General features: G+C 43.7%; 1 protein-coding gene across 1 annotated transcript in view; it reads left to right on the forward strand.

Moving 5' to 3' along the window:
• The window catches only part of LOC122944705 (multidrug resistance-associated protein 1-like), a 116,235-nt gene that overhangs the window by 35,448 nt on the left and 59,536 nt on the right, over nucleotides 1-21,251 (forward strand). Inside the window, exons 8-11 of the mRNA XM_044303253.1 lie at nucleotides 4,416-4,547; nucleotides 8,143-8,361; nucleotides 14,261-14,438; nucleotides 16,319-16,480. Coding sequence (XP_044159188.1) covers nucleotides 4,416-4,547; nucleotides 8,143-8,361; nucleotides 14,261-14,438; nucleotides 16,319-16,480 — 691 coding nt within the window. The remainder of the gene's footprint in view (nucleotides 1-4,415; nucleotides 4,548-8,142; nucleotides 8,362-14,260; nucleotides 14,439-16,318; nucleotides 16,481-21,251) is intronic.

The raw sequence follows: 21,251 nt of genomic DNA on the forward strand, positions 1-21,251 counted from the left end.
TTCCATAACAACCCAGCCATTTTTCTTCACTGCTGTAGGTCAGCTTTAGGCTAGGGCTACACGACGACATGTGTCGCGCGATAATAAGTCGCATGACACGTAGGGCACAACTACACTGCTACATGTGTCACGCGACATTGATGTCGCACAACAACTTTTATAATGATAGTCTATGGTGTTGCACTGCGACATGTGACATGCTGCCACTGGATGGATTTTTTTTGCAACTGTCGTGTCGCAGTCGCAGCATGTCGCAGTGCGACACCATAGCTTATCATAAAAATTGTTGAAACAAAATGTTGTGTGACACATGTTGTTGTGTAGTGCTAACATTAAAGGGGCAGGCCTCTGTGGAGGTCACTGTTAAGGGGGCAGGGGCCACTATTAAAGGGGCGACTGCTGTGGAGGTCACTGTTAAGGCAGCGGGCTACTGTGGAGGTCACTATTAAGGGGGACTGTGGAATTCACTGTTAAAGGGGCAGGGTGCTGTAGAGGTCACTGTTAGGGGGGATACTGTCAATATCTTTTAACAACACACACATTATATGAAATAGATGAAATATACCCATGTGAAGCCGGGTCCTTCTGCTAGTACTGAGAATAAAATACACACATATGGATTCTTTTTACTAATTTACTTCTGAAGGCAGTTGGTCACCCTGGATTTTATTTAGGGATATCTGAGTACAGGGGGCTGTTTATAAACCTTTTTGAAAACCAGGTCTCATTTTATTTTCACTTCACACATACTCGCTACTTTGTGTTGGTCTATCACATAAAATCCCAATAAAATACATTTAAGTTTGTGGGAGTAACATGAAAAAATGTGGAAAAGTTGAAGGGGCGTGAATACTATTTCAAGACCCTGTATACATTTTATTTGTGTGAAAAGACAAAGCTACCTTGCCCTGAATAGCCACTACTAAGTAGATGGCGTGCAGTTAAAGCAATGAAGTGGCTACGGCGCTTGCCCTTGTGCCGCGGCCCCTTCATGTAGTTAATGTTTGCCGAGAAGTGTTCCCACCGATCTGATATTGATTGCCTATCCTCTTTTATAGAGGATCTGTCAGTTTGTGTACATGTTTAGTAAGTAATTTTATTCCTCATAATATAACAGTTCTGGAGCATCTTTTGATATACTGTATCCAGGAGTGGGCTCGGCTTCTGGGGCTCCTAGAAAAGTTATGTCTGGTGTCCTAATCGGGACAACCAGCAAGGAATGACTGTTTCCAGCAGTGGTTCCCTGCCCGTTCACAACTGTATGTTTCATAGGATAGCAGATACAGTTGAAATTTGTGGCCAGGGATGATTCTGCCTCTTCTGCTGCCCGAGGTGACAATTGAAAGGGTGACCCCACCCCGTGCCAAATTCTCAATTCAACCCCTCCCCTCCCCCCAGCCCTACTGCTGAAGGCATATTTGACATTACATGCAGCACTGCATACGTCTTGCATGCAGGGATGTCTTCTCTGCTGTAGGTGTTCTTTCCTCTTCTTCTTCTCCTTTCGGACCAGACCGCTGTGACTAATTATTTCAGCCACTGCTCTGTATTATAATGTACTCAGCAGTACCCCCTGTATTATTTCCCCCAGCAGTGCCCTCTGCTTTATTATAATGCCATTGCATTTTTATATTGCCTCCAGTAATGCCCTCAAAAGTGTCCCCTGCCTTATTATAATGTCTCACAGCAGTGCCCCCTGCATTATTATAGTGCCTGCCAGGAAAGAGCAGAAAAACTAAGTACTTACTTCACTAGTGCTCCATGCCGCCTATCCTGTTGGCCTGAGTTGCCGGTGTCCCAACCCAGGCTGCGCGATGACTCTGTCCCAGCGCAGGTGGACATGACAACGTCATCGTGCCACTTTAGTCCTGATGCAGGAAGTCGAGACAAGTGGTCAGGAGCACTTTCCTCTGTTATTCCTGCAAGAAAATTATGTAACTCTTTCCAAGAAGCCCTGCCGCCATCAGCCTGTGTAGGGACAAAACCCCTTTTACAAGGAAAATGGTCATGCCTGGTTGTCCATTTTTCCTAAAGAAAAGATTGTTAGTTCACGGGCAATATAAGGATTTACTGAAATAAACACGTCGGGAGTGGTGACAGGTGATCTTTACTATGGCATTTAAGTAAATTTATGTATATAATAACCAAGGCAGATCCTGTGACTATGCTGGTTATTAATAGTAAGCCACGTGTGTGCACAGTTGCTAAACAAGTTAGGCTACTTTCACACTAGCGTTCGAGCGGATCCATTCTGAATGGATCCGCTCATATTAATGCAGACGGTGGCTCCGTTCAGAACGGATCCGTCTGCATTATAACTTAGAAAAATTTCTAAGTGTGAAAGTAGCCTGAGCGGATCCGTTCAGACTTTACATTGAAAGTCAATGGGGGACGGTTCCGCTTGAAGATTGAGCCATATGGTGTCATCTTCAAGCGGATCCGTCCCCATTGACTTCCATTATAAGTCGGAACGGATCCGCTCGCCTCCGCACGGCCAGGCGGACACCCGAACGCTGCTTGCAGCGTTCAGGTGTCCGCTCACTGAGCGGAGCGGAGGCTGAGCGCTGGCAGGCGGATGCATTCTCAGTGGATCCGCCTCCACTGAGAATGCATTAGGGCCAGACGGCTGCGTTCAGGGCCGCTTGTGAGCCCCTTCAAACGGAGCTCACGAGCGGACACCTGAACGCAGGTGTGAAAGTAGCCTAAACTGCTTCATTACCAGACTGTTTACCCTCCTTACCAGGCCAGTTTTTACATTTTTGGGGTAGGCCTATCTAACTGCAAATAACTATTTAATGTCTGAGCAAACCTACAGATATTATTTTTCACAGGACACATTCAGCCTTTGTTTTGTGCTATTTGATGGCAGATACAATCTAAAAAAACTAAATTTGTGTGTGTATAAAATATATCTATCAGAAAACTATGAAATGTATTAATTTTTTTCCTTTTAAATGTTTTTTATTTATTTTTTTGCTACAAAAGATTTCAAGACAAAACATTTCTAAACTTCACAGTATGTTTGTACTGTCAAAATTGTGTAATTTATCTACTGGCTGGGCCCACCATGAGACTTCAAAGGACTGAAGCGCATTTTGGATCTTGGTAACCTATTTTTCTGTTGCTGGTTCTATGGCAAGGTGCAGCCAGAACAGATGTTGTACAATGCAAAAACATTAGAATTTTTTTTTTTTATGTTGTCCCCTAAGGAGTTCACATTTGGGTGGGGTGGGGGGGAGAAACACTTTAACAGCTTCACTCCAGTGCTCATTACACTCACCCCTCCCCTTTGACAGGGCTAGACAAGATAGCCCTGTCTTCTCGCTGCTGCCAATACGGTTCCTTGTGAATATATTGGTAAGAGCTCATGCACACGTATGTATTTTGCGGTCCGCAAAACATGGATCCACAAAAAATGATGACATCTGTGTGACCTCCATATTGCATAATTTTTTTTTTTTTTTTTTACGGATCCATTGTAACAATGCCTATCCTTGTCCACAAAATGGATAAGAATAGGACATGTTCTATCTTTTTTGCGAGGCTACAGAACGGACATACGGATGCGAACACCATTTTTGCAGACCCATTAAAATTAATGGGTTCGCATCCTATCCACAAAAAAAACAAAAAAACTGAATGGACACTGAAGCAAAATACGTTTGTGTGCATGAGTCCTAAATGATGGGTGGCAGTGTGTTCACTAGGAATGCATAATTTTGTTGATGCTCTGTGTATTATTTGATTGCTGGCGCTCATTGGAGCCTCTGCAGCGTAGAGGAAGGGCTGTGCATGGACAAGAGAATACTTGCTGTGAGATCTTCCCAGCAGCTGCGTTCTGCTGATGCCAGTGAAGTCGTAGTTACTTCCACTTCTGGTTGGACTAACACATTGGCGACTTCACAGAGGAGCACAGATGCTGGGAAATAAGCATTCTCTTGTCCTTCCACAGCTCTCCCTGCCCTCTGCAGAGACTCCACTGCCATGAGTGAGCAATCAGATATAATACATAGAGCATTTAGCAGAATCATGCATTGCTAGTGGAATGCATGATTAGCTTGAACACCCTGCCACCGATTTACAGTTATATTTTATAAGGAATCATATTGGTGACAGTGCGGCAGGGGCAAGAAGACAGGGCTATCTCGTCTAGCCCTGTCAGAGGGGACGAGGGAGTGTAACAAGCACTAGGGGCATAGCTGTAGTGGTGCTCTAAGCTCTACAGCCTGCACCTTGGTGCTCCAACTTCTTGATGTGCATATAAATAAAAGTACACATTTCTCGGCAAACAAAAAAAATTTATATTGTTTTTCTCAGCATGGTCAACCTAATGTTTCTGGTTTAATGCTGACGTTTTTTTTTTAAGAGTTAGTGGATATCAATGAATTATTTCTTATTGTTTCTTTCCTTTTAAGAATAATGTTTAGGGGTTATAAACGCCCATTAAATGAAGATGATATTTGGTCCCTGAGAAAATCGGACACAGCTGAAGAGATTTTATTAAAATTCTCAAGAGAGATCCAGAAGGAATGGCTTAAGACCAAATCGTAAGTTGAATGAAATCCCATGTGTCTGTATTGGTACTTTGCACTTTGGTCAATTAGTTTATATAGAACTAGTAGTAGGTGTGACTTTTCTTACACAAACTGCACGGGCAGAATATAAAGTAATTCATAAAACTGCAGGGTCATAGTAGGTGAGAAAATCTCTAACACTTTTACGACAAGGAACGTGGTATACAAGGGTGCAAAGTTGATTCAGAGGAAGATACATTCATGAGATAGAAGCCAAATGTTCTCATCGAGGAGAAAAAGAAATTCCTAAAATTAACGACCCTTCTACAGTAATCTAGTACCTATGGGGGAAATTTATCATGAAGGGAATATTTATAGTCATTTTTGCTTGAGTCTGTATTGGAGTACTTTGTGCCACATTTATCAAATGCCCCATAGTGTTTGATACATTTGTCTTCTCCTTAAACCTAAGGGTACTTTCACACTAGCGGCAGGACGGATCCGATGGGCTGTTCACCCTGTCGTATCTGTCCTGCCGCTATACCGCCGGACTGCCGCTCCGTCCCCATTGACAATAATGGGGGCGAAGCTCCAGTGCAGCACGGCCGTGCGTGGTGAGAGGCTGCCGGACTAAAGTCAGACATGCAGTACTTTTAGTCCGGTGGCCTCTCGCCATGCTGCGGCAGAGCTTGTCCCCGTCCCCATTATAGTAAATGGGGACAGAGTGGCAGTCCGACGGCACAGCGAAATAGCGGCAGGACGGATCCGACAGGGTGAACAGCCTGTCTGATCCATCCTGCCGCTAGTGTGAAAGTAGCCTAACACTTATCTAGAAAAGCTGCTCCAGTTTTCCTACTTCACCTTCCTACTGGAGTCAAATTGCGACTTTTTTTTTAAGTCTCTGATAAATCTGGGGTGAAATCCATTAGCATAGCTAACCATACCTACTTTCCCATCCATATTTTAAAAGTGAAATGAATGAATAAAAAAAGTCGCAAAGGTTGTGCACAAGTGAGCCCAAAAAGTCACAAAAGCCCTATTTTGTGACTTTTTGAAGCCAGAATTCTGCAGTGAAGGCATGATAAATCAGGACGTATAACTGGCTGTACGAACCTTCCTGGTGCCCAGCCACGTCCCCCTGTGAAGGAGCCCAGCACCGCCTGCATCCTCCGAATCTCCTCCTTTCGTCACAGTTAGATCGCCGTAATCTCGCAATGCGCAGTGCCGGCATAGTGTTCCTTCCCTGTGCTGGCATCGGCCTCAGGGAAGGAACTGCGCATGCGCGAGCTCGCGCATCATGAGATTACGGCGATCTAACTATGACGAAAGGAGGAGATTCAGAGGACATAGGCGGTGCTGGGCTCCTTCACAGGGGGGTGTGGCTGGGCACCAGGAAGGTTCGTACAGCCCCTTGGGCACCTTACAAGGCTCATTTACATATCTCTAAAATCATTTTTTAAACAAAATAAAAGGACACAGCCCTATAGGACAGGTATATTGCGGACATGCTAGCGGCGATCTAGCCGTGCATGTCCGCAGCTCTATAACCGAAAACGAGGTGACAGAATCCCTTTTAATGCAAACCTTGGCCAATTTCCTGCTCAGGATGTACATATGGCGATATGTACGCGTCTGTAACACGTGCAGGCCGCAGGATCCACAGTCTCACGTGTGAATGGAATACAATTTCAGACTACAAATATGTATATGTGCACATATAAAGTCTACTGGGATATTTATATATACTCAATGGGTGAATACCACTGAATATCAGTATGCACTATATCCAATTATTAGGCATATTTGCGTGGTCATCGGACTGAGGCTCTGGCTGGAAACCATATTTTCCTGTAACACCCTGTCAGTCAAAGTGGTGGGGGTGCAGCCAGAAAGAAAAAAGAAGCCAGGCCTCAGGTGCAAAGGCACCACCCTTGTTGCACCCAGTTGCTAATTAGCATAAAATAGCCTAATTTTTCCGGAATCATACTGACTGCTTTATGTCAGTATGATTCTGTTACAGAGAGGTCATGCAGAGGCACACTGCGTTATCAGTCATGATAATGCCTCGCACTTTCTAACTGCAGAACGCACAATCCCTCTCACACGAAACTTGATTCTCTCAAGGGATCTGCTCGTGTGAAAGGGTTCTAAAGGGGTTATTCCATGATTGGCAATGAAAATCAGACATCACATGGCACTTGACAGTCTCTTTCTAACAAACCTAGGACCAGCCCTGTACCTCACATGGATCCAGAGATCTCCCTATTTATTGAACCAATTGTTCTGCTAGATTTATTTCAGGCTGGCAGCTCAGGTGGTGTGTCCTTTCTGCTGCAACTCTCTCCCTGTAATTGTCACAGCATCTAACAGAAGATATACAGTAGCTGGTGACAGTTGAAGGTTTAAACTGAGCATTGAGGTGGACGAAGAAATAAGGAAAAGGACAAACACCAGGTGGCGCTATACAGATACATTTTATTGAATAGCACAGTGGCTATACGACATTTTAACTGAAAACAAGTTTTATTGAGAAACAAGGGTTCAGTGTAACTGATATCACATACAGATGCATGTGCTTTTTTAGCACTTGGCATGGATACATATCTGAAGGTTGTATAATAATCAAGAACATGTACGAAATGGTAAAACATGGGAATACAGTCAAAGGGGGAGGGGTATTATTAGTAGTAGAGTGTCTTCCTTCCACAGACATATAGTTTAATTATTTAAAAGTAGGATTGATCAGGGGAAAAACCTTGACACTCGCTCCAAGGTTTCCATGTATTAGTAAACTTGAGTGTTTGTCCGGTCTCCCATCCATCCTTTATATATCATCGCATTTCTTTACCCAGACAATAATTTGAGGGGCAGAATCATGCCACCAGTTTGAAGCTATAAGAATCCTTGCAGCTGCCGGTAGTTGTGTTAACAATGCTGAGTTACAGTTCGGGCCTTGGATTTCGTCTAGTGAGCGGAGAAGGTATAACCTTGACTCCACAAACTTGAGAGGGGATTTTGCAGATCTGGTCCCAAAAAGGGCGAATTTTGTGGCAGTCCCACCAGATGTGCAAAAAGGAACCCGATTCTATCTTGCAACGCCAACACGCCTGACTGATCTAACCTCAGGGGTATAGTACCAGCGTGTGAGAACTTTTATAATAGTTCTTCTGCAAACGGACACATGTTGAGATCTTGGGAGTGAGCGAGAGGCACTTCTGTAAGCCATTAGTGTCGGGATCTAGGAGTAGGTCTTTCTCCCATTCTTTTATGTATTTAATGTTTCCCGGCCTGGCTTGGGCTATCAAGCAAGAATATATCTTTGTAATTTTCTTGGAAGGTTCATTGGAAATAAGGGTCTCTCTTTCAAAGGCAGTGGGATCATTCCCAGGAGCTGGGAGAAAAGTATTCATATAATGTTTAATGTGTATATACAACATTTTAAAGTGCATGCAATTATAAAGGTATTCAGACCAGGTTCTGGTTTAAAAATTGGAGAATAGTTTTTGTTGAACAACCCCATTAATTCATGGTGGGGAAACCACAGCAACACCACATGAACCATACATTTGGATGAGTACAATATACCCCTATTTTACCTTACTCATTGTGTCTCTTTGTATCGTAATAGGTTAGAGGTCCACACAAAGTTCTCTAATGCCAACGACGATAAAGATGTTCAAGTTCTTCCGGATGAGACCGAGATTCTCTTGAAAAATCCCAGCATGCAGATAAATAAACGGTCACTTCTGAAGATCATCATGAAGTCTTTTGGATACCACTACCTGTTTACCGCTCTACTAATGGCTCTTTACATTACATTCCTCTTCATCAGTCCTGAACTTTTAAGGTATTGGCATGAAAGGAATAGCCAAAATAGAGTGGTACCATGTTAGCTAGACAAATCTATGTGATGTTAAAGGCGTTTTCTGAGATTTTATTAATTTTATTTTTCACTGGTGACAAATCCTCTGGATAGGTCATCAGTTTCTGATTGGTTGGGGTCCCGGGTGTCAGACCCCCACCAATCAGCTGTTTGAGAAGGCCGCAACGTGTCTGTGAGCGCCGCGGTCTTCTCTCTGCTTTTCCTAGGCCAGTCCTGTCACGTTCATCGATGACGTAGCCTAGGAGCAGCTCTGTCCCATTAAAGTGAATGGGGCTGAGCGCGATATTAAGCAATGTACGGCTGTGTGGCGGCCAAGGCGCTTACTGGAGCAACACTGCTACTGTCGGACCCCACTGATCAGAAAAATCTCAGAAAACCCTTTCAAGTACTTTTGCGTTAAATTGACAGAAGTATTATACCAGTGATACTTTTTATTGGCTAACCCCAAAAAATATTCTGTTTGCAAGCTTTCATAGCACAGAAGCTCCTTCATCAGGCAGTATCCAAATGAATGACTGAGAGAGGCACAACTCTTAAAAAATGTTAGACGCTTGTACATGACCTCATCAAGATAGGAGTGCAATAAAATTATGTTACAGGCAGGCAATAGGGGTTAAGGACTGTATTACACTGACAGATGAGCTTTGTAAATGTCAAAAAGGAAACGTTTCTTCTGCTGGTGGACACCGCTGCTATTACATATAGCAATCTCCTTTACAGTATGGGGAGAAGTGATCACTAAAGCCATAACTCTTCCCTATACAGAAACATTATTTGCCTGCAGCAGAGCTTGGTTAGACGGCACAATCTGCTGCCGGCGAACAATGATTTTTGTGCCTGCATAAAAGATGCCATTGCCCGATGAACGAGCATTTGCTTGTTTTTCAGGTAATCTGCGGCACTTTTACACAGGTAGATCATCACTAACGCTCTTTAAGTGGAGGTGGAGCTATGCATTTACATGCATCAATCACCTCCACAATATGAGGATGAGTGGTGGCTGCTGCTGTCCCTTGTCCCTCCTGGGCAGCAGAGTGCTATTTAGACAGCATGATCTGCTGCCCAGGAACGATGCATGAGGTGTCCACACCTCCGATCATTTCCCCCCGATGAACAAGCTTTTTTTTTTTCTCATTCATCAGGTGATCTGCGGTACTTTTAGATGGGCAGATTATCGCGAATGAGCGTTCGTATAATTGGCCCGTTATTCGTGCCCTATAAATCCTCCTGTCCATATGTAACAATAACCGCAGTTTTATTCCTCTCTTATCTTGATAATGTATCGTCTCATTTACAAATGTCTGTAACATCTTTTAAGAGTTGTGGCTTTCTCGCCGTCATTGTTTTGTATACTGCCTGATGAAGGATGATGTATACTGCCTGTGCTCTTAACCCCTTAAGGACCAGCGCCGTAAATGTACTGCAGGCTGATCGGGCGGGTGCAGGAGCTGTGCCCACCCGATCAGCGGTAGGGGTTTGGCAGTCACTGATAGCCGGATCCCTGCTGTATGCGCCGGCATTGGTGAAAACACAGATGCCAGCGCATTAACCATCGCACTGCCGCGGTCAGTGCTGACCGCGGCACGTGCGGGATCCTGCCGGGTGCGGGGTGCTCATCGGGTCCCCGCGCTGCTGAGACAGGGACCCAATGGCAGGGAAGGCAGCCCCATGCCTTCCTTAGGCATCTTGGCTGCCTTCCGTGACAGCCTGTGAGATTCAGTCCCCTGGATCTCGCAGGCAGGAAGCTGTAAGTGTATTACACACTATAATACACTTACAGCCAATGCATCACAACACAGTATTGTAATGCATTGCAAAGGGGATGAGACCCCCAAACGTTGAAGTCCCACAGTGGGATAAAAAATAAAATGAAACAAGAAATTAAAAAAATAAAGTAAAAAAAAATGAAGTTTCAAGTTAAAAAATTAGTGTCCTTTAAAATAAAATAAAAACTGTGTCAAAAAAGCCTTTTTTTAATTTATTTTTTTCACCTTGCATCACAAAAAGTGTAATAAGCGATCAAAAAGTCATATGCACCCCCAAAATAGTGCCAATCAAACAGTCATCTCATCCCGCAAAAATGATACCCTACCTAAGACAATTGGCCAAAAAATAAAAATAAACTATGGTATTGTCGCATCCGTAACAACCTGCTCTATAAAAATAGCACATGATCTAACCTGTCTGATGAACATTGTAAATAACAAAAAATAAAAACTGTGTTAAAACCTTGCCTCACAAAGTGATATATAGAGCAACCAAAAATCATATGTACCCTTAAAACAGTACTAACAAAACTGCCACCTTATCCCTTAGTTTCCAAAATGGGGTCACTTTTTTGGAGTTTCTACTCTAGGGGTGCATCAGGGGGGCTTTAAATGGGACATGGCAACTTAAAATTATCCCAGTGAAATCTGCCCTCCAAAAAACATATGGCGTTCCTTTCCCTCTACGCCCTACCGTGTTCCCGTACAGCAGTTTGCAACCACATATGGGGTGTTTCTGTAAACTACAGAATCGGGGTAATAAATATTGAGTTTTGTTTGGCTGTTAACCCTTGCTTTGTTACTGGAAAAAATTGATTAAAATGGAAACTCTGCCAAAAAAAAGTGAAATTTCATCTACATTTTCCTATAATTCTTGTGAAACACCTAAAGGGTTAACAAAGTTTGTAAAATCAGTTTTGAATACCTTGAGGGGTGTAGTTTCTAAAATGTGGCCATTTATCGGTGGTTTATATTATGTAAGCCTCACAAAGTGACTTCAGACCTGAACTGGTCCTCTAAGTCTTCTAACATCCCAAAAAAAGAAAACGTTATTTACAAAATGATCCAAACATGAAGTAGACATTTGGGAAATGGAAAGTAAAAACTATTTTTGGAGGTATCACTATCTGTTTTAAAAGCAGAGAAATAGAAATTTTGAAAATTGCGAAATTTTTCAAAATTTTTAGTAAATGTGGTATTTTTTTATATAAATAAAAATGAAATATTTTGACTCAAATTTACCACGGTCATGAAGTACAATATGTGACAAGAAAACAATCTCAGAATGGCTTGGATAAGTAAAATTGTTTTAAAGTTATCACCACATAAAGGGACACATGTCAGATTTGTGAAAAATGGCTGGGTCCTGAAGGGGTTAAAGCTTGCAAATATAATTTTTTTTTCAATGCAAACATACTTAACATGGCATAACAGAAATGGACAGAAGTTCAGGGCTGTTATGATTTACGACATACTACACCTTTTAGTGGCTTTGACCTACTGTCACTATGATCAGCAGAAATGAGTTGGTTTTTGCCAGTGGGTGTGTTGTTTGCAAATGTATTTTTACAAGCTCAAAGTTTCAAGGTTAAAATGCATCTGTTAATGTACAAAATAGTTTGAACAAGGAGAGGATTTAAAAAATGATCAAGACTTGCGAAAAGCATTTGGCAAAGTTGCATGATTTATAGAATATTTGTGTTGATAATGCATAGTTGTCATATGAATTTATATAATTGACAAGCAATTATAATTGTGCTTGTGTCAATCATTTCTGAGTCCAACCAAAATTGAGTTTTGTAGAATATCATAACATTAACAGGGTTTTCCAGGCACAGAGGTCTATGTGCATGACTCTTATTTACTCCCTGTAATACCTCTTTATTAGCATGGCAGCATCTCTTTTCAGAGCGCTAGCATGATCACGTGACCCCCTTCACTGCTTTCTTTCCGCTTTCGCTGACGTTCTATTCTGCCCTTAGCTCTTACACCGTGGAAAAGATGGCACATCAGCGGTGATATCCATTAAATAGGTCAGGTTTTACTGTAGCCTGTTCTGCCTCCTCTTCTGCACAGGCGCCATTCTCTCTGCTCTCAGGAAGTTCTGACCCAGACTTTCTGTGAGCAGAGAGAACGGCGCATCTGTGGAGGTGTCAGTGGGTGGGTAGCTGGACAGAAACCTACAGAAACGAAAATGAAGGATGGAAATAGGGCTGCAGCTATTGATTATTTTAGTAATCAAGTATTCTACCGTTTTTTTTTCCAACGATTAATTGAGTACTCTAATAAGAAAAAACGAATTAAAATGTTTTCTATAAAAAACCATCAGTTCCCCCTCCCTTGTGCCATCAGTTCCCCCTCCAGTGCTATTAGTTCCTCCCCCGGTGCCACCAGCTCCCACATGCCATCAGCTTCCCCCTCCAAATCCATTAGTTCCTCCAGCATTGCCATCAGCTCCCTCCCCATGCGATAAGTTGCTCCCCCAAGTGCCATCAGCTCGCCCCCACTGCCATCAGTTCCCCCAGTATCCCCTCCTAGCCATCAGTGCCCAGCTGCAGCACCAGTGAACTAAAAGTAGTTACCTTTCCTGTAGGGTGCTGCCGACACTCCAGAGATCTTCCATCCTCTTCTTCCCCGTGATGCATTAGGTCCTGGTGTCACACAGTGTCAGGTCATATTGCGCGCTTACTGTGCACTACATCCTGACGCTGTATGTTAGGATCCAGTGCAGCGCGGTGCGGGCCGCCTTGAGGCCACAGAGCGTGAGTAATAGCAAGCACTTCACGCACGCTCTGTGCTCTTATGGCACAACCAACTCAAGGATTTTTTTTTGGTGTCGAGTTACTCGATTTATTTGAGTAATCGTTTCAGCCCTAGAAACTGTCAAGAAGGGCTGCTGTAGGGTTTGTGGATGAATGGGAGGATGGGGAAACTTAGACCATAGAATGTTAAAATACTGTATCTTAAACTAAGGCTACATTTACACAGATTTGAAGAGGATTTCACTCCATGCATAGAGTGAAAATTCACAGCTTTTCCGTAACCTAATGAGCAGGTTTGGGGGCTGAACTGTGTAGGGTTTTAAAATGTCAGTGTGCAGGCCAAGTGTCAAAGTCCATCTGAAGGATAGCTGTGTACTCTGTTCTCATTTGAATGGTGCAATAGTTCATGGTTCACATGATAACTAACTAGATAAGGCTCAAAGATGGAGTCCCTAATATTGATCAGATGCTATATAACTGATCTCTGATGGTGGGCCTAATCACACATGTATTATAGGCTCAATAACATTCTGATATATATGCATACATACATCATTGACCGTGTTGTTGTGTTAATCATGCATAATTCCCTAATTCTTGCTATTACATGCAGCGATGTCCTCCGCAACATGGGGAGCTGCAATCACTCACCCCCATGCAGGACAGCGGAGTGCCGGTGGCAGATCACTATTAGACGACTGCCAGATGATCAATAACAAGCTTTCATAGGAACGCTCATGACTGATCATCAGGCAGAAAATCTGGCAGTCTAATATACCCTTTAGAATGGATATACACCGTATTTGCGGAATCCATTGGTTCCGGTTTACTAAATCCTATTATTTTAACCATTTAGATTAGAAAGTCTTTGCATCAGATTTATCAAAGTGGCTCCTGCTGGATGATTCATTTGGTGCATTTTATAAACACTTTTATCTAACTTTACATCTCATCGATTTAGAGATAATACAACCGGATCTGTTCATAACGGATGCAGGCGGTTTTTGTTGGATCTGTCATGGATCAGCAAAAATCGTTTCTGTCATGATAATGCAATGTGAGATGTGAAAGTAGTTTAAGTTGCAGAAAGTGTCTAAAACACATAATAAATGTGGTACCAAGCACAAAGTAAACCCATAATTCTGGCACAGTAAGCTTAGTAAATCCCCCACTTCTTCCAGAGGGTATATATTAGAAATAATAGATTAGTCATACAATGATTTGTCAGAATGAGTTATCGGGTTCCACAATGTAAGTGAGCTGACGTACTCATGTTATTACTAATATAAAGTGGTTTTACTCTAAGCATGATCCATTTTCAATCATTTTCATCAGGCTACTCTTGGGCAGTTTGAAGAATTCTTTGACACCAACTTGGCAAAGCTTTTTGATTGCTGTCCTCCTGCTGATTTGCCCTTGTTTTCAGTCCCTCTTCCTTCACCAACATGACTATCAGTGCTATGTCATTGGACTGCGACTCCGATCAGCAATAGTGGGCAGTGTCTACAAGAAGGTACAGTACTTTATAATCCACATGGTACATTCATAACATCCATGTTGCATCTGCATTTTTGCAAAACCATTGACCTCAGTGGTCTGCGTTCTGCTGTCAGTTATAGGACATGTTCTACCCCTTTGTGGAACGGACATACGAATACAGAAAGCACACAAATCCTCTGAAGACCTATGGGTCTGCCAAAAAATGTGGATTGCACACGGACTGCATCTGTATTTTGCAGAATCCACGATTTGCAGACCGAAAAACAGATACTTGTCAGTGAGCCCCTCCAGAGCAAACTTTACCATATAAGATTGGCATAAATTCTTTCTTATAACAACTAAACAATTACTAGTGGAAGCTTACTTTAAAAGGGTTGTCCGGGTTGAGAGCTAAACCCGGACATATGCCCTTCTTCACCCACTCAGCCCCTCTGACATGAGCTTCGGAGCATATCATGCGATTCAGTGCAGGGCAAGGGCTTTTTCCGGAGATACAGTGGCGTACCGGGCTCTCCATGGGTAAGCTAGGCAGAGGCTTCCCCCTAGCAGTGATCCCAGTGACATCACTGACACTAATGGACTGGCTTTAGTGCTGCCTGTAAAACAGCTAGGGCAGCACTAAAGCCCACCCATCAGTGCTGGTGACGTCAACAGGAACACTGCTAGGCGGAAGCCTCCGCCTAGCAGTGGAAAATGTAAACAAAAAAGCCATGAAATGCTCCGATGCTCATGTCAGAGGAGCTGAGTGATGGAAGAAGGGGGATTGGTTATGTCAGTGTTTCCCAACCAGTGTGCCTCCAGCTGTTGCAAAACTACAACTTTGGTTGTGCGGGCATGCTGGGAGTTGTAGTTTTGCAACAGCTGGAGGCACACTGGTTGGGAAACACTGGGTTATGTCACTTCAAAGGAGTTGTCTCCCTTCAGCAAATTGCATTGATCAGGTAGAGAAAGTTAATACAAGACACTTACTAATGTATTGTGATTCTCCATATTGCCTTCTTTTGACTTGATTCATTTTTCCATCACACTATACCCTGCTCGTATCCACCATTGCAGCACAGATACAAGGTGGCACATTAGTGACTGTGCGCGCTCCCACGGTCCCGGCCACCAGAGAGGCTGTCACTTTTTCCTGTAATGTGCAAGCACATTCACCACTGCTGGATTGCCGAGTGAGCGTAACCCCCTAGAAATGCAGAGTATATAAGGTGATGGGAAAAATGAATCAAGCCAGAAAAGGAAGCAATATGGAGAATCACAATACATTAGTAGTTGCCTTGTATTAAAGGGCAGATTTGTATCTATGAAACTGGCTGACTTGTTACAGATGCCTTCAGCTGCCAAGCGCACGTGTTGGTCCCATGTTCATATGTGGCCGCATTGCTGAGAAAAATTATGTTTTAATACATGCAAAGGGGTGTTGCCGCCATTACACCTAAAGGCTCTGCTCTCTCTGCAACTGCTACACCCTCTGCACTTTGACAGGGCCAGGTGTGATTAGGTTTACACTGCCTGGTCCTGTCAATCAAAGTGCAGATGGCCCTGCAGTTGCAGTGAGAGCAGAGCCTCTAGGTGTAATGGTAACGCCCTCGTTGCTCCTAGAGGCTCATTTGCATATAATAAAACATAATTTTTCTCAGCAATGTGGGCACATATGAACATGGGACCAACACAGACGCCTTCAGCTGCCAAGTGCACATGTAACAGGTCAGCCGGTGTCATAGGTACAAATCTGCTGACAGATGCCCTCTGTCAGCAGAAGTGAGACAACCCCTTTAAGGCACGGCTAAATAAACGTATTCACAGTTGAAGCAGTCAATGTTGTGTTTTTGTTATTCCTTTGTTTATTTCTCCTTTTACAATGGTTAATATTATCTGTTCCTTATTGTAAAGGCCTTAGTCATTTCCAATGCTGGACGAAAGAATTCCTCGGCTGGTGAAATTGTGAACCTGATCTCCACAGATGTGCAGAAGCTCATGGACTTGTCCACGTGCTTAAACTATGTCTGGTCGGCACCAATTGCAATCATTTTTGTTATGTATTTTCTTTGGCAGGTGAGTTACATTTGGGCCATAACCGGTCTGTGCAAAATTCAGTAGCATGGATATTTTCTCATTACATTATTTATCCTATGGTTGGATTGCATCAACTACTGCTAGTTGCTCAAAGCATTTGCCAGGATTTCAAGATAAACTGTGAGGTACTCGCCATGGTGGCAGACCACACTGCTGTGGAGCCTGTGGTTATACGGCAGGGGTCAGCAACCTTTGGCACTCCAGATGTGGTGAAACTTCTACTCCCAGCATGCTCCATTCACTTCTATAGGAGTTCTGAAAACCGCTAAGCAAGTGTGCATGCTGGTAGTCAGTTTCACCACAGCTGGAATGCCGATGGTTGCTGATCCCTGTTATAGGGGCTGCCTGACATAGATTCGCCATTTTCCTTCATCCACAAGGGAGAGTGTGCAGTTTAAATTTTTTATTTTTTTTTGTACTGCTTCCATTGTATACAGTAGTAATTGTATAAAGTCATATACACAGGGCTCCCTCTAGTGGTGGCTGCAGGCAGCCAGTTTCATTATGCATGTTATCCATATGTTTATGCTAGTTGTGTAGTCTAAATGCATTGAGAAATATAGGGGGTCATTTACTGTGCTAAAAATACGCCTAAATTAGGCATATTTTAGGCGCAGATAGTGGCGCAACGGTTAGTTGCGCCGCTATCTGTGACTTAGCTCTACCCATGCCAGGTCTAAAATTGTGGGCATGACATGGATGGGAAGGGGACGTGCCGGGACCCCTGTCTTATTCACCATTTTCTATGCCTGTTTTAGGCGTAGAAAAAGGTCTAGATGTAAGACTGCTTGGAAGCGGTCTTACATTTAGAACTGGTGCTGGATGTGCCGAAGTTATGGAGAGACCGGTGCCTCTTCATAACTTCGGCGGATCTACCACCACTTTAGGGCTTTATTAAGACTCGCGTCTAAAACGCTGGTCTTAATAAATGTGCCCCATAGTGTTCAGAATGAGTGTCCTATATTTTTAAGGCATTCGTTTCACTTTTTCCAACATAGAAGTTAAAGGGTTTCTATCACCTAGTTTTGACCTAATTAGCTATCAGACACTAGCGATCCGCTGGTGTCTGCTCTACCAAACAATGCTATTATAAAACCTTTGTGTGCAGCCGTTTGCCTAAAAAAACAAACTTTTATTCATATGCTAATGAGCCTCTAGGTGCTATGGGGGCGTCTTTTCAGCACCTAGAGGCTCGGTCTACTCACACAAAATGCCTCCCAGCGCGTCCCTCCAGCCTGCCCATCTCCTCTGGAATGCGATCCTCCCTCTGAGCCAGCGGACGAATTATCGCGCCGTGCGCGTCTGTATTCGGCGCAGGCGCAGTGACTGTCTAAACGCCCCCTGCGCCGGCATCTCCACTGCGCCTGCGCCATCTGTTCCTCGGAGCACTCTGACGTAATCGGCGCAGGCGCAGTGGAGATGTCTGTGCAGGGAGCGGTCAGACATTGCCTGCGCCAAATACAGACGCTCAGGCGCGAGAATTCGTCCGCTGGCTCAGAGGGAGGATCGCATTCGAGGAGATGGGCGGGCTGGAGGGATGCGCTGGGCAGCATTTTGTGTGAGTAGACCGAGCCTCTAGGTACCGAAAAGACGCCCCCATAGCACCTAGAGGCTCATTAGCATATCAATAAAAGTTCGTTTTTTTAGGCAAACAGCTGCACACAAAGGTATTATAATAGCATTGTTTGGTATAGCAGACACCAGCGGATCGCTAGTGTCTGATAGCTAATTATGTCAAAACAAGGTGATAGAAACCCTTTAAAGTGGATTTATTTTATTAATTTGAAATTAGAAATATTTTACATAGTTAATACAGTTGAAAAAAGACAGGTTCATCAAGTTCAACCAAGATGGGAGAGGACAGTAATTTTAGACCAAGGGGAGTGAGACCCAGATTTCGGTTGGAATAGGAGATTCATTAACATGATGTGCACCCTGCTGATAAATCTGTTATATTCTGCACAGCGAGGGGGATACTGGCCCGTATCAAAGACAGCAGCACCTACAGTGATCAGTAACTTAAAAAAAAAACTCACTGGCGGGGTCCTGTACTGTGGAGTCCTATGACATTTTTGCACACCTGAAGATAGAAACTATTATAGAAGTTCAATGGACTGGATTATTATTGCTAAATGCAGTCAGATAGAAAAAGCAGATAAGAGAAGCCTATAAGTGCATCAGATTTCGGAGTGCAGCACAATGGAGCGTGAAGGTGTCCCGGCCAGAAGATGCCTGGAATGCAGTAGAACAGGTTGCCCTTTGTTCCTAATATTCCAGTGTCGTTAATGTTTTTACAAGGGGCTGCTGAGGTGACTGAATAGTGGAGGATCAGACCATAGTTCATAAGAATATGAATTAACAAATAGCGGTGTCGATAGTGGCAGGACGTTATCTGTTACTTCACTCCAAGAACCAGTAATAATCGCTTTGAGACAAATACATATGGGTTACGTATATTTGTCTGGATGTGTGTGCCTACCTTTTAGTTTGATAAAAAGAGAATTTCGAACAATGCAATGTTGGGTCCATCTCCTTAAGGCTGGTTTCACACGGGCATTGCGGGAAAAGATGCGGTTGCATTGCGGGAACATGCGCGATTTTTCCGCGCAAGTGCAAAACATTGTAGTGCGTTTTGCACACACGTGAGAAAAATCGGCATGTTTGGTACCCAAACCCGAACTTCTTCACAGAACATGGTTATAAGGGAAAATAATAGCATTCTTAATACAGAATGCATAGTACAATAAGGGGTAAAAATAAAATGAAAAATAATTTAACTCGCCTTAATCCACTTGATCACGCAGCCGGCATCTCTTCTGTCTTCTTCTTTGCTGTGCACAGAAATAGGACCTTTGACGTCACTGTGCTCATCACACGGTCCAATCACATGGTTCATCACCATCCATGTGATTGGATCATGTGATGTGACATCACCACAGGTCCTTAGCTGACAGCTCAACATTACAGAAGAAGACAGATCCGCAACTACGCGATCAAGTGGACTCGGTGAGTTGATTTATTTTTAACCCCTCCATCACTATTTTACTTAGCATTCTGTATTCAGAATGCTATTATTTTCCCTTATAACCATGTTATAAGGGAAAATAATACAGATCGGGTCCCCAGCCCGATCGTCACCTAGCAACCATGCGTAAAAATCGCACCACATCCGCACTTGCTTGCGATTTTCACGCGGCCCCATTCACTTCTATGGGGCCTGCGTTGTGTGAAAAACTCAGAATATAGAGCATGCTGCGATTTTCAGACAACGCACAAGTGATGAGTGAAAATCGCCGCTCGTGTGCACAGCCCCATAGAAATGAATGGGTCAGGATTCAGTGCGGGTGCAATGCGTTCACCTCACGCATTGCACCCGCACAGAATTCTCGCCCGTGTGAAAGGGGCCTAAGTGATTGCAGTCTTGATGTTTTTCCATAAAATACTGGTTAAAGGGGTTATCTGGGAAATAATGAGGACTTGTCCTCAGGATAGGTGATCATTATCACATCAGCGGGGGTCCAAGTCCCAGCATCCCTGCCAATCAGTTGTTTTAGGGAGCTGCTGTGCCCACCAGAGTTATGGTGAGAGATACAGGCTCCTGGCAGCTTTCCAAGGACAGCGCCGCACATCGTATAGTGGCAGTGCTTGGTATTGCAGCTCAGCTCCATTGACTTGAATGGGGCTGAGCTGCAACTAGGTCATGTGACTGATGTACGGTGGCATCACTTGGCCTAGGAAGAGGCTGCGGCGCTCAAGGCCTTTTTCTGATAGCTGATCGGCGGAGGTCCCGGGTGTCACAACCCCACAGATCTGATACTATCCTGAGGATAAGTCATAAATATGTTTTCCTGAATAACCCCTTTAATTATATCTTTAAAGGGATTAAATAATACAATATTCTGAATGATCATTTGTATGGCTTTTGACCCCAATTAACTATTATGTAAAAAGACCCACACTCGTATATAAAAGTACTTCTCTGATATTTTTAAAATCATTTTCTCCGCTTGTCTCCCCTACTATTTGCCATGTGTATCGAACCCCTGGCAGCCAAGATCAGGGCTTGCCCAGACATCAGAGGTGTTATGGTCAAGGACAGGGAGTTTAAGCTATTGCTATATGCAGACGATATCCTCCTTACCCTTACCAAGCTTCATATTTCCCTACCAAACCTCCACTCCATTCTACAGGAGTTTGGTCGACTCTCGGGGTATAAGGTCAACACCCATAAAACTGAGGCCCTCCCTCTTAATCTTTCTCAGACGGCCCTGGGCTCTCTCAGGGTTAACTTTCCTTTCCATTGGAAGACGGACTCCCTGCGATATTTGGGTGTTGACCTCAGTCCCCGATATGGGAAGCTAACTTCCCATGTATATATGCTGAGATTAGGGGTCTTCTAGATAAGTGGCACGCTCTCCCACTCTCTCTCATGGGATGTATTGCTGCGACTAAAATGACGATCTTGCCCAAGCTTCTGTATCTTTTTGAGACCTTACCGAATGAAGTTCCCCTTAAAGATCTGAGATCCACTAAATCTCCCCTCCTTAGATTCATATGGGCGGGAAGTGGCATAGAATCCCGAGGTCGGTCCTTCTATCTAGTAGGCACCAGGGCAATCTAGGGGTGCCGGATCTGTCCAAATATTACTGGGCGGCCCAGCTACGTTCTGTCACAGCCTGGGCTTCCTTGCACCAATACTCTGTCTGGATACAGGTAGAAAAACTCTGGCTAGCTCCTGTACATCCTAACT

The sequence above is a fragment of the Bufo gargarizans genome, chromosome 8 (assembly GCF_014858855.1).
Source record: "Bufo gargarizans isolate SCDJY-AF-19 chromosome 8, ASM1485885v1, whole genome shotgun sequence".
NCBI classification, from domain to species: domain Eukaryota; kingdom Metazoa; phylum Chordata; class Amphibia; order Anura; family Bufonidae; genus Bufo; species Bufo gargarizans.